Source organism: Poecilia mexicana, unplaced genomic scaffold (assembly GCF_051168715.1).
Source record: "Poecilia mexicana isolate PSO_F unplaced genomic scaffold, ASM5116871v1 scaffold_2, whole genome shotgun sequence".
Lineage (NCBI taxonomy): Eukaryota > Metazoa > Chordata > Actinopteri > Cyprinodontiformes > Poeciliidae > Poecilia > Poecilia mexicana.
In genome coordinates this window covers 49,415,868-49,430,914 of record NW_028263371.1, presented here as the reverse complement: position 1 = coordinate 49,430,914, position 15,047 = coordinate 49,415,868, and the positions used below count along the sequence as shown (strand labels likewise).

Here is a 15,047-nt window from a genome sequence, read left to right as displayed (position 1 = left end):
CTATATCTCTATAAAACCTTCATTGTATCAGGGGGATTTACTGGTTTGCTTTGGATTCTGGCATTCTATTTTTGGTTTTTGCCTCAGAAGTCTTCTGTGGATGCCATTTTCATCCATTCTCATTCTAATTGTTGAATGATGCACTCTGACCTTATCTGAGGAAAGTGATGTCTGTCAAGCTTTAGATGTTGGTCTTAGTTCTTTTGTAATGTCCTGGAGGACTTGCAGATGCACTCTGAGTAATTTTGATAGGCCGGCCCCATCTGTGATGATTCACCATGGCTTCGCTTTTTAACTGATTGTGGATAATGGCTCTACATGTGGCTTGCTGGAGTTCCAAAGACTACTTCACTTCACTTGGGCTTTTGAATTTCTTTAGGTTGTGGGATCATGCTTCCTTTTAAAAATATATCAGCAACTTAAACTTCTCAGATAGTTTTTTTTTCTCAGGTGTTTTCTTGATTCTACTTATTTGAGCCTGGGTCTGAGAAGTTACATGGTAAATAGCAGTAAGTTATAGTTTAACATAGGGTAGATTGACTGAGATAGAGAATTTACCTAAATACTGTAAATGAAATTATGATTTTAAAGCAACCTTTTGTTAGGAAATCTTTGAGTAATATTACTTGAGATAATTTGGACTTGACTGCTCAGCTTGTTTGAATTTGAAACAAATTTCCAAAATGTTCTTTACTTTCTAATGACTTAGAGAAAATAGTGTTCATTCATGTGGGGTCCAATTTCATTTTTATCATTCCTGCCTCAGTTGGGGTCTATTAAAGAAAAGCCTGGTCTTTATTTTCATAGATTTATCTGCCCCAGAATCGTAATAATAGTTATTGCTCCATCCATCCTCTGTTAAATGTCTTGATGATATTAACACCTGGGTGGAGTCAACTTTTCTATGTTTTCTGATGATAAAACATCATCAGAGCTATTTGGTTTAGCTCTAGTTCTATGACTTGCTCTCTTCCTGTGATTGGGGGAGGGAGGGTTCAGTAAAGCAGAAAGCTTGACCTAAGCCTGTTCTAACCAGACCTGACCTTGGGAAAATACTCTGTGCCTTTATTGCAACCTGACTTGATTATTGTAATGCACTTTATGTCGGGGTCAGTCAGGTCTCCCTCTCTTGTCTGCAGCCTTTTCAGGATGCTGAGGCTCGGTTCTTAACAACAATCCATGGGTTTGAAAACAGTTCACTGGTTTTATCCCCCTTTTACAAGCTCCCCATGTGTAATTGAATATATTTTAAAATTCTCTTGTTGACTTATAAATACCTAAATGGGCTTGCACCCCCTTATCTCTCTGACCTACTATAGCCTAATGTTCCTTCCTTGGGACTCTGATCATCTGATCAGAGTCCCAAAGCTAGGAGGGAGATCAGAAGAGATCGAGGTTTATTATCTGTGGCTCCTTAAGTGTGGGACAATCTGCCTTCCAACATTACAGACTTTTTTGCTTCCCATTGTTAAAAACGACTCTGTTTTCAGTAGATTTCAACATAGCGTGAGTTGCATGTTCTTCTGATTTTAATTAACTTCTGTTTTTGTTTTTTCTTTGTATTCTGTTTGCTATGTTATGATGGCTGGAATAAAATATGAAGCACTTTGGTCAACTGGTTTTAAATGTGCTATACAAATAAATTTTACATCAACATTACTTGCTACTTGTTAATTATCATAAACCCACATTTTATTTCTTTTTATCAATATTTACCATAATTTTTCTTAGCCGACATTCCATTTACAATGTAATTCATAAATATTCATACCTGTTTTTTTGTACTTGTCTCATGAAAAAGAAATAAGGTCAACTATCCATCATCCCTCCTGTTTTGTCCCATTTAGACTAAGTTGAAGAGGCGACCCTGAGATGTTTTTTTTTTTGTTTTTTTTTTTCGTCTGTAGAGAAGAGATAGGACATATTGGATAACAGATTTTGAGAATGTAGCTGATAGGGGAGATGGTAAAAAAACGACACAGAAGATTCATGGATGCAGTAAAAGGAGGACATGCAAGGGATTGGTGTGAAAAAGAAAGATGCTCAGGATAAGGTGAGATTGGAGGAAATGATCTGCCGTGCAGACCTCAAAAAGGAGCAGCTGATAGGAGAAGATACATCATTCCCACCCCCTTGTTTCTGAACAAGTCAATTATCTCACTTGATTAACTTTTCATTATAGCGATCCAAACAAACAGTTTTCTCCTGCTTGAAGGAGCTGGTGATAAGTGATGCTCCTGTTGTAAAATGACTGGCCATGAATACAGCTTAAAATAAATACTGAGAGGTTTTTTTTTTCTTCTTGTGGTAGGTTAAAAGTGCTCAGCCAGCCTTGTACTGTAACATATTAGCATATTTATTAAATTTTTGCTCCTCTAATGGATGGAACATTTGCCGTAAGTGGTCAAAGTGATTGTTTTCTTCTCTGCTGTGCCACACTGCGATGTGTACTGCTTCTTTACTGTGTTACGTCACCATGCTGCAGCCACTTTACCAAAGCATATGAGGTAGCAATTCTCTATAGTGGCGTGTTTGCCGTTTCCGTATTTCACACAGATGAATCTGTTGATTTGCTGTGTGTTTTGGCAGAATTTATCAAAGTATCTCTTGTTACAATCTCGCCCCTTTTTTAACTCTGTATCAGAAACTGTTTTGCTGTTTGAGTCTTTTCAGGCCTTGTGGTATCACTGCTTGTGATCGACTTGGAGACAGACCCAACAACACGCTATATCAACAAGAGCAGACACTGGCAATCAATATTTCATGCATCTTACTTTGTTCTTGCACAGTCTGGCAAGATATTGTCACTCATATCATTACTCTTTCTAATATGAGGAAACAATCTTGTGTCATCAAATCCCATTACAGGGGATTTTCTTCCTCCGGAGTGGGTAGAATTAAAATTTCATTGTTTGCTGGCAGATTCTGACACCCACACCCATGACGTTGCTTCCAATTTTTCAGGGCATGTCAGAAGCCTGGCTGTGCACCAGGTTTTAAATCTCTTATCAAATTGGACTGTGGAGGATTACCAACATTTACTGTCATGTTTGCCTTCGAGTTTGAGCTCCAGAGTTGCATTTTTTTATATGAATATCTATATCTCTCAAGTTTAGGGTTTGTACTGCTATCTGTCTGGAAGGCATCATGTCATGTCAAAGCTGACATGCTCAAGCTTTTTAGATAACTTTCTAAATGCCTGTCAATAAACTGTGTCAGTGCAATCATCGCGCAGACACTTTTTTCTCTGCGCAGACTTTCTGAAAGTTCAAACTCAAGAGATTATTTGCCCCATTTTCACTGCTGTGGAATGAAACCTGTCAATCATGCCACCCAGTATAATATCAACTCCAGCTACAGACCTGGAAATTGGTTCAACTCTTTACTTATGCTTTAAAAAAAATAACAAAGATTCTTTGAACTGGCATTTGGTGTACCCTCTGTGTTTGGCTTGCATCTGAATTTGGTCCCACGTGAAATATAGACCTTGACTGTGGAGGGAAGCTATGGAGTAAGGCTATTCAAAGACAAAGGCCATGGCCATCCCTAAAGGGAAGCTAGAACTAGGCCAGATGGGGCAATCTGACTGTTAGCCTTGGAGCACTGTTTTCTTGTTCATGGTGAGACTTCTTGTTATTACTGGCAAAGGAACAAAGCAGCTCTCTGAATTTATATTCTGCCATCTGTGTGGTTGAATTTTGAAGATCTGAGAGTTTTATGCTGTGTGAGTGATCTATGGTGCCATGATGTCCTTGCTTTTAAGCTATGATCTAAACTAAAATCTATATTTAGGTCATGAATTGTCAATATCACTGCAACTTACTGGTGTGGGTCATTGTTACCCATGTAATTTTTGTTATTAATGTACAAAATCTCACATGTATGTCTAGAGAGGAAGATTTCTGATCTAGGAAGAATAGAAGCTTTTGCAAGTGCTGTGGTTGACTTGTGTTTGTTGACTTTAGAGCCCTTGAGCTTAAACTGTGTTCTCAGTTTATGCAAAATTACTACAATTCATTCAGACTTATGGACATATATTTATGGGGGATATTGTGAATACTGGTGTTCTCTGTAACTTTGGCTATAAGTTCAGCATGCAATATATATATATATATTTTTAATAAAAATAGTTTGTGGAATCTCATGTTTTTCTTAATTAGGGAGGTAAGTTTTTGTCATTTGGTTTATTTACTTTCAATTAGGCAAGTTGGTTAATATTCAGATCGTTTCCTTTTGTTTGTTGTTTTCAGAATTAAAGCTCACTCTGAAGCCATATGCTCCACTTGTTGTAACATCTCAATCAAAAATACATCTTTTTAAACTATATAGCAATATAAAATGTTCAACTTTGTGTGTGTTGACTGGTTGGGCTCTGAAGAGGATGGATCCTTCATGTTATGATCTGGCCACCCCTAGACGGGTCGTAACAGCTGGGGATCATATTACTGGTCACAGTGTAGGATGTGTAGAGAGATATTGCCGGGGAATTAGTAACTTAAATTAACGTCCAGTATTAAGAACGACACAATATTGTAAAGAGAGCAAAGAATGAAAGAAACTTCCCTTCTGTTCCACTGCTGGACAAAGAAAAACATTACATGAGACCCCCTTTTTTTTCTTTCTAAATATCGTGGATAATTTGTTACAAAAGGCTTGGTTACCCAAAGGTACAAAAATCTATGTTCATAGCAGATGATAAAAATAAATCAGAAAAGGTAATGACAGTAATCAATAAATCAATCCTATTTATTTAGACACAATTATGGTCCATCAAAAAAGCAAGAAACAGACAAACAAGAACAATAAAAATAAAATAATCATCCACTGCCATATAAACTAATTTTAGTTCCATAAACTAGAGAAGGACCTCACTGAGCTTTGAACAGGAATGGTCAAAGTGTGAGTGATGCTGTTTACAAAGTCTGTTAACCTACACATACATCTGTACATAGTTTTTCGAAGCACAGCAGCACAAGTTGGTACATTGGCATTTACAAACATCTGACTGGCACTACTCCACCGCGGCACCGAAAGCAGCATCCTCAAGCCATCGCAGGAGTAAAACCTCTACTTACTCCTGAATAATGCTTTTAAAAGAATGATTTACTCTTACAGAATATGTGATGTTGTCATACCACCACCTGGGGAGGCCCTTCTTTTCAAAAATAACAAAAGCTGGACTGACAGAAATGTCGCATGAACATGACTTCTTAACACCATTTAGTCAGTGGAGGAGAAACGTGTTGTTTTGTGGCAGGCAGTTTTAACACATAGTAGAAACATGACAAAATGGTGATGGAGAGTCATAGTCATTTCACTAATTTTACTAATTTCTGTGGCCCTAGTTTATTAGTTGACACAGAGAACACCAAGGCTAGATAGATTTTGCAATGCAATGCATCACAATATTAAAGTAATTATTTTGCCATCTAGATACTGTCAGTGTGTGATGTCTTTTAGCTTTATATGCTATTATGGCTATTAATTGATTTTTTTTCTTTTTTTATTAAGAAAATAATGTCTTGAGTTGTTATCTTGTGTTGGCAGCAATGACTAAAGAGGATGTCCCACATCAGGATGAAGAAGCTTGTACCATTTGCTGATTTTGTGGGAGAATTTTGGATTTTACTGACTAGAAAAATGACAAGACATCACTGGTTGTGAAGCCCTTTGAAAATGGCTGTTAGTCACTAACAACACTAAATTTGGGACTTTATTAGGAGTTTCCTGTCCTCACAAAAATACTGGCCATTTTCATAATTCCAATGTGTCTGAACTGAACTTTGATTAACATTTTAAAATACTTTAACTGATCCAACCTAAACTTAATTGTTCCACACTGAACAGTGTTTTTTGCTTTGTTAGTTTTATATTTAATAAACCTTGTACCTATGAGGAAAAAAAAGAAATTCAAATGTAGAGGTTTTTTAGTTTTTTCAATTAATTTTAGGCAATTGGAACACATTAGAATTTGACAAATATACAAACCACAAGCCATGGAAAAGTCCAAAGGTCTGCAATATGAGGCATGTTTTCTTGACCCCAACAAAGACTCTTAACAACTTTAGTCAACATGATACAGATGAAGAATTGTTTTTTTTAATGTAAATATAATAAGCAAACTAAATATGTTAGCAAATGTATCATGTTTGGTTGTGTTTTTATCAGTTATAAACACAACAAAACAAGATGGCCCTACGGGTACAAGGAATATGTTTGTCATTAGTTCACAAACTCTTTGCTTCTTTTCCACCTACATTTTAAATTAAAAAATATACTTAAATTCTCTTTTTCTAAAACTTTCTGTCTTTGTTTGAAATAATACCATTTTTCATTCTACCATAAAAGCAGTCGCATGGTTTTTGGGGCCTGAGAAAAAATAAAATAAAATATTTTTTTAACAGCAAGGTCAAAAACGCCTTTGGATTGAAAAGTATTCTGACCCTGAAACACTCAAACCTGGATGGGATTATTCTGCAGTTATTGCCTATTCTTTGAAACATAGTCTTATTCATAAAACTTTTACTCTATTGGTGAAAACAGAATAGTAAGAATTTTTTGTTTTGTTTTTCCTTCACAATATTGTCAAACTGTCTTCTAGTCTCGTTCTTGTGCTCTAAATATTGAGTCTTGTTCCGTGTTTTAAAATGGCATTAATGTCAAAGCCAACTTGAACTGAAATAACTACCATGCACACCAAGTATTTAAGTGAGGTAGACAAATCTCTTGGAGAGAACAGTTTCCATAACAACCAATCATTTAGATGTTTTCATACAGGTCACCATTTCATTGGAGACTGTTAAACTGGTTTTAATATTTCCAAGTCTTCAAATTGGTTTCTATATATACTAGAATTAATCAGCCTACTCCAAGCAACACATCATTCATCTTCATGTAGTAGTTAGTCAAAACATATTGTAGCCTATAATGAAAACGGTGACAATTAATAACTAGCAGCACACAATTCAACTGCTAAGAATAAAATTGAATGAAAAAAAATGATCCACTGTATAATAATGACTAAGCTTGTGATTGCCTTTTTCTTGTATCACTTTGAGTGTAACCGCAGCCTGTCATGAAATGCTTTGATCTACCGCTGTGACATTTCATTAATTTCTTTAGATAGAGCAACCGGAAAGATCATGGAAAAATTGATATGCAGCTGTCTCCACTGAGCTGGATGATGACATTAATGAAAGTTCAGCCGCCTTTGTGTTGTTAAAGCATTGTTTTGAGACTAATTTGCTCTTTTGTTCCACTTATTGATTTGTTCTGCGACATATTCTTCATTCCACAATTAGATGTTCTTGTGTTTGCAGAACAATATCCCCCCGAATTACAGTATTCTGAAAATGCACCTAAAATGAAATGTTGGTAATTCCTATGGAGTCTTACACCTTCATTCAGTCTGTCAGATGAAGATTTGACAATGCAATGTTGGTAAAAAAGTTTTAATTGTGCTGCTTAGACGACCTAGACAGCTGACTGACATATTAATATAAGTTATAAAGCCTGCACTTTGGGATTATTGAAACTTTTTTCCACTGTCTGTTGAACATTTAATGGGGATGACATTTCTTTCCGTTGTTATGCATTTTCTAACTGTATTGATTCCATACTTGACATTTGCATGAAAAATATTAATACTCTGCAATTTAATTTTCATGTAGTTACGGAGCTCGACAAATCAGAATATCGCTGGTTTAAGAGTAGCTGAACATGAGGAATATAACAGATATATTAATAAAGCACTGATTCCAGGCTAAGGCCACGGCTTCTGATTTAGCCCTAAACATTTAAATGGGTCTTGCTTCACAATTTTCTTCTTGCAGAGGACATTGTCATGGCTTCTGACCCTTTTCTACCCCACCTTTGCCCTGTTCTCATTTCTCCAGCATGGTTGAAAACAGCAACCAGCTTCTTTATATTTCATGTCTTACTCTCTTTGCATATTGTGTCAGTTACTGTCTGTGAGCAGGTTTCCATGTGATTGTGGTGACCAACACCTTACCACAGATTTTCTGTATAAAAAAAAAAGACAAACTTTTTAGTCCTGTGTAATTTTGTCTAAATAACCAAATTTTTGGTTTTATTAGCTGCAGGCCAAAATCTTCAAAATTAACAGAAATAAACACAATTTACCTTTTGCTCACTTCTTTTTAAATAAATGAACTTATTGAGCTTGGCTTTTTTGTTGTTGTTTTTTTGCTAAATGAGACTGAAGTATTTAAGAGGGAAAGAGGGAAACCAGACATATTTTTGTAAAGCAGAAAAGTAATTTTCCTAACTCCATCTCTTTTCAATTGTAGAGCTTCTGTCAGCCTGCCACGAGCTCCGGTGCCGCTACGGCTGTGTCATGACGAGAAACGGCACCTTCTGTTTCTGTGCCGACGGCTTTGAGGTCGGTGAGGATGGAACAAGCTGCAGAGGTAAGAATCTCTATAGCCGGGGCCCTTCACACCATGGAGCCCTCTCCACTAAACCCAGAACCCAACCATACCCCAAATCCAATCTGCCAACAACATTCCTTCCCTTTTCCCTCATCCAGATTTCTTTCATATGAATAAGTAGGAGTTGCAGAGTACGTGAGAGCCAACTGTCTGCAGGGAGAGCCGCTTGCACGCAACGTTTCCACACCAAACCACATACACATTCATGCACATATTTATACGGCATACAGCTTGTCTATGCATTTGTTTCTCTTTAAATGCTCTTCACATATGTCAGAGGCTACACGAAGAGGTGACTTTGCACATAACTCATCCTGAAGATATAAATTATAGTGGCATGATTATGCTGGTGGAGGAAGTGTATCAAAGTAGCTGAACTTCCTGAATTTGATCCAGTTGGAAAAGATGTACTAAAGAGTAGTTCAATGGGTATTACGACTCCAAAGATGGCTTATTGGTAACGGAAGTAATTATACCTTAGGTGCCAGACTGAAGCCACATTAGCATTACTTTATGTATTTGGGTCATGTTTGAGAACACCTAATTTGTTACAAATGACTCTCTTCCCTTTTTTCCATAAGATCATGATGAATGTGCCATGTATGGTGCATGCAGCCAAACCTGCACGAACACCTACGGGTCATACAGATGCAGCTGCACAGAAGGATACATCCTGCAGCCTGACAGGATATCTTGCAGAGCCAAACAAGGTGAGCAGCACACTTGCATACTTGAGACAATGTAATCTGCATAGCACATATGTTTCACTTCTATTAATAAACAGGCTGGAATTCCAGCTTATCAAGGCTTCGATCTGTAGGAGCAACGGCAGGGCAAGATGAATGTGGTTTAGCATTGACCACATCCATCACCCGCACGGGAACGAGTAGATCTGTTGAGGCTGGTGTAATGATAAAATTAATGAGCACAAGAGTTTTAAGAGGGTGCCGTCTGCATTATTTGTTCGGAGACAATAACTGATTTATGCTAATAGCTGTTGGCGGCTCAGCAGTGAATGTGTCCCCACAAGTAAAGCAACCTGCTAATTGTTGAAATTAGGTGCTCAAGAAGGATGCTGTGTTCAGGTAATCTGTCACCTGCAAGTTAATCAGCCTAATTAATTTGGTAGTACAGTTTACGTCTAGCTTTTTTTTTTTTTTTTTTTTTTTTTTTTTTTCATAGTTAAGGTGCACACATAGGTTGGAAATAGCTGGAGGCCAGAAACACCTTGTTGGGCATAACATGACTGTTATGGCTTTTAATCACAGTGACTTGCGTCCTATGAGGAATAAACTGAATATGATTACCCATAAACTTAACTGAACCCAATGCTCGCATGCATTAATATTAATTTAGCAGAGAGTGATAGTGGTGGGAGCGTAACTACAGGGTTACCATTTGCTGCAAAAGCTCATGAATATAAATCTGTGATAGAGCTGTGAGAGGCCAAAAGATGAGGGGCAGCAGGGTATGAAGACCACATTTGTGTGCTGAAAGTACAGCTGAAGTTAAACCCCCATAACACATTCTTCTTTCAGTGATTTCATCTTGATCCACCCATTAGAGTCAGACTAACGTGGAGGTTGTTAGAGTTTTTTTTCTTGCATAAATCTGATATTTTTGATCCAGATTGAAGTCGTTGTAAATCTAAGATTCATTCAGTTTCAGGTTGTAAACCCTTTTTCAATAGACACTAACTATATTTATTGGCAAGCCTCTTGTCAAGGCCCAAACAGATCCCTGAAAACCATCAGCCTGGCTGCACTCAACCAATTTAATTTCAGCAAAATAACTTGGGGAAAAGAAGCTTGTAGAAACTTTTGTCAATATTTTCCTATCTTCACCATCCCCATCTGATTTCTCTGCGCTGAAGGCATTAAACCCAACAAAGTAACACATTGGATTTACTGTTTTGTGTACAGCAGCAGCAGGATGTCAAAATAAGCCATGCCGCAACCCATTTCATCGCATTACAGACACAAATTTCAATCTATTTTCAATAAACAATTATCTGCAGAATTTAAAGTTTAAGCAAAGACATGTTTGGTTTTTTTTTACAAATAAAATTCTGAAATGTGTGGTGTGCCAGTATATTCAATCCCTTACATGGATACCTAAGGGAATTAAAATTCATCCACTTGGAGACATGTTATCCAGTTAGTTAATATAGTTCACCTGTGTGTAACTAATCTTGGTATACTGTAAATCATTTCTTCGGTTCAGGCTGAAAAAGTTTGTTAATAAATATAACTGAAGAAACAATTAAGTTTAAGGAACACGTAACAACTTGACTGAGCCACTTAGCAGAAAATAAGAAAAAAAAAATCCAGTCTTTAGATGCAAAAATTGCAGCAGTACTGCAGCTACAACTTGCAGCTATAATTGAAGTGAAAGGTGGTTCTTCAGACGCACACCATCTTTTCAAATGCTTATTTATGAAAAATATTGAAACCCGTATATCATTTTCAACCTGCTTCACAAATCAGCACTGCTTTGTGTTGGCATCTCACATAAAACCACAATAAGTATGTTCAAGTTTGTTGCTGTAACATGTAGCAAAATGTGTTCACTGCTGTTCATTAGTTTTAATAGTTCATACTTTGTTTATTTTTTGACAGAATAAAAACCCCACAACAATGCACACCTAATGGTGGATATAAACAGATCTCCATCAAAACGTCCGAGTACCCCTTCTGAGTCATGCACTAGTAGTTATGTGACCCGACATTCTGATTTATTGCGTGCATTAGGAGAGGAGCCCTTGACTTGAACTTGTGTGGGAGATTGGGATAAATAGGGTCCCTTTTAAGAGGGCGAACCTGATGTCAGAGAATGTGCACGGTCAATTAAGCCCATAAAAGCAGCTTATTTCCGTTTTACCACTATGGTCTATTGCTGGACGATCGGGGTTGGGAAAAAGTCCACCAATTCCCTCCTCAGTTGCTACATGTGGTTCCAGTGTTTTATTTGTTTAACTTATTGCATTTAAGAGTATTTTTGGGATTTGGCTAGCAATTTTTCTGCAGGATAAGTGGTTGCTTAAATATTAAATTTACTGTGTAGGACTGGAAATAATTTGGCTTTTTACATGGCAATATTTATTTATTGTTTTGCTTACAAATCTGGTCTGTTTGTTTGTTGTTGTTTTTTACAAGCATCTGTAATTTTTCGCACAAAAAACATATGCTGGTTTTCAAATGATGGACATCCAGCAGTCCATGTTGGAAAGTAAATCATAAACGCAAGAGCTGAATGAATCAGTAAGCAGATCTTTACAGTAAAAAATGAAAAATGAATGAATGGCTATACCGACTGAGTCCGAAATGTTCATATAGCCTGATAATCACTGCAATTATGTGCTGTGAGCTGAAGTGATCATGAACACCCAAATATGCAGACATCCTTTGTTCATATTCCAAAAAGTCTAATTTCTAAAACACTACGGAAGTATTTGGCAACATTTTGAGATTGTTGTAGGAGTTGTAAAGGTGTTCATTGGTGAATGTAGAGTTCATGCATTTATGAATATAATCATAGATATAAAATATCTGTGTCCCTTTGCATGTTTAATCTTTTTTATTGCTTTCATGAAACAATCATGATCAACAAGCTTTCTTTTTGACAAAATTTACAAAAAGAAGAAACCTTACGTGAAAACAGATTTCTTTAAAATAATGACAAATAAAAATATGCAAGACAAAATAGGTGATTGCATAAATATTCACCCCCTTCAAGTCAGTACTTAGGAGATGAACCTTCAGTTGCCATCCCAGCATGGAGTCTGTGTGGATGGGTCTCAATCAGGCTTGCACATACGGGCGCTGCAACTTTACTCTATTCTTCCTTGCTGAACTGTTCAAGCTCTGCCAGGTTGCTTGGGGATCAGCTATGAACAGCTCTTTTCCAAGTCTAGCCACAAATTCTCTGTAGAATTGATGACTGGGCTTTGACTGGTCCACTCCAGGACATACACCTTGTTGTTTTCAGATCACTTCTGTGTAGCTTCAGAGAAAATAAATGTTCTCTCAAGTTGCAGTTCTCTTGCAGATGGAAACAAATTGTTCTCCAGCATTTGCCTTCATTTTTTGCTGCAATTATTTTACATTCTTCCTTTACAAACCTGCAGAGAGGCAGCAGGATCCACAACATGATCTTCCTGTTGCCATCCTTCACATTGGAATCTGTGAATTTGTGGTTATTTGCAGTGTTTGATGCCCACCAAACATACAGTGTCTAGTCTGGTGGCCAAAACCACCAACAAACTTTCTTCCACTTGACCATGCAGTCTCCCACATGCCTTTTGGCAAACTCCAGTGAAATGCGGATATGAGTTTTCTTCAACCCTGGCTTTCTCATTGCTGCTGTCCCATAAAGCTTTGACTGGCGAAGAATCCAGGCAATAGTTGTTGTATGCTGAGCCTCTTCTATCTCACCTACTGAAGCTTGTGACGCCTTCGTTGTAGTTATACGCCTTTCTTGCACAGTCACTCAGTATGCAAGAACAACCTGATGTAGGCAGATTTACACATGTGACATATACCTTCTATTTGTTGATGATGGATTAGGAGATATTGAGCACCTTAGAGATTTTTTTTATATCCATCCTATGACATATACTTTTCAATAACTTTTTCTGTGATTTGCTTGAAGTGTTCCTTTGTCTTTGTGCTGTAATTGTAGCCAGGAATACTGATTACCTAGTGAATGGACCTTCCAGACACATGTGTCTTTATACTACAATTACTTGAGACACAGTCATGCCACCCAGCTGATCTCCATTACACTTATTGTGAGACTACTGGACCAGTTGGCTGTTGAATTAGGCCAGTCACTTTAAAGGGGATGACTATTTATAGAATTACTAATGTGAAGAAATGAGTTTCCAGTTTGATATTAGTTTTAAATGACGAGGCCCAATTAGTCACTCATACTCATGAACCTACAAATGATGTTCTGGAAATTAGCTCATTGATTGCTTAAGGAATTCAATCAAAATGTTGTTATTGTGTTACCCACTACCACATTTTTTTTATAGGACCAGTTTGAAAACATGGATTTTACGAGCTTTCTAAAATAAGTTGTCAATAACCATTCAAGCAAAACACTCCAAAGGTGGAAAAAAGAGAAAGTGTTCATAAATGTATATTATTGTGACCTGCATCTGCATCCATCTTTATATAATGTGTTTATAGTTGACTTTTTTCTATAAAGAAACACTGACACTTCTTCTTCTTCAAAAAAAAAAAATCAACCCTAAACAAAACATTCTAATTGATGTTACTTTAAAATTTAAGCAATGATCCTGAGTGTGAAATTTTACATCCATTCCATAATTGCAATAGTGGGACTATTTTCTTAATTTTTTCTGTAAATGGCAAACATTTTGGACTTCACATTAAAAGATGAGACAACATCAACAAATCAAAATTTCAGATTACATTTCCATCCATTTATATCTAGATTTTATGCACAACTTAGAGGATATGATTATTTATTATAGAGCACCAACATCTTTGGGTCAAAGTATCTGGACAAGTTGCTGAATTTTACTACTTTTTTTTTTTTACAGCTGTGTTCTGTTACTCCGATTATTTAAACAATGAACAGCACTAATTGTATTCTCTGTTGGGTTTTGCCTGTGTGTACAGAATTTCCAGTTACATGAAAACCTGAGAGCCGTTTATGGGTAAAAAAAAAACAAGCAGCTGTGAAGCTCAGAAAAGATGGAAAAATCAATAAGAGCCATTGCACAAACATTGGCCAGTTAAATCATTTGGAATGTCCTCAAGAAAAAAGAAACCACGGAGGTGCAAAGTAACAGACGTATACCAAGGATACCATCGGGAGTTGACAACAGAAATATTGTAAGATCTTTAAAGAAAAAAACACACAAAAACTACTAATGGCATAAGCACACTCCTCCAAACAGCAGGACTAAAGGAATCACAATCCGCTGTTTGCAGGGAAGTTCATGGATTCACCAGGAGACACAAACTATTAGCAAAAAGAATCTATCTAAAGATTGAAATTTGCTTAAAGGCAAAGAGATGAGCTCTAAAAAACATTGAGGCACACTTTTTAGACCAATTAGACAAAAATTAATCTTTACAAAAATGATGGATAGGTTAAAGTCTGGAGAAAGAAATTATCCTAATATTCTAGCTCATCAGTGAAACAGTGGATGTTATAGATTTTATATTAGACTTGCATGGCTTCTGAGATTGGCTTATTGATCTTTATTGAAGACTTACAACAAAATGAGTGTGTTACAACAAAATGACAGATGCAGCTTAGCTGTTTGGAAATTCAAAATCTATCTAGCTCCATCTATCCAATTCTTTCTACTTTTTGACTGAAAATGTGCTGGTTAAGCTTCAAATAATGGCTAATTTTCTGAACTGTGTTTTAGATCCAGATACAATATCTGGCAATTATGCTGATATTTTGATCTGATATGCTATATATCTCATCTTTTATTTCCATATTATTTGCAGTCAATAGCAATGTTTCAAAATCTTTGGAGGGGGTCAATGGCACCATATGGGGGGGCGGTGGGGGTCCAGGAAAATTCAAAGGGCCCCCGGCCGACAGGAGGCT

General features: G+C 36.8%; 1 protein-coding gene across 1 annotated transcript in view; it reads left to right on the top strand.

Moving 5' to 3' along the window:
• lrp1bb (low density lipoprotein receptor-related protein 1Bb) overlaps positions 1-15,047 on the top strand; it is a 318,836-nt gene that overhangs the window by 117,339 nt on the left and 186,450 nt on the right. The window contains exons 4-5 of the mRNA XM_088002164.1: positions 8,310-8,429; positions 9,032-9,160. Of these exons, the coding sequence (XP_087858290.1) occupies positions 8,310-8,429; positions 9,032-9,160 (249 nt within the window). The remainder of the gene's footprint in view (positions 1-8,309; positions 8,430-9,031; positions 9,161-15,047) is intronic.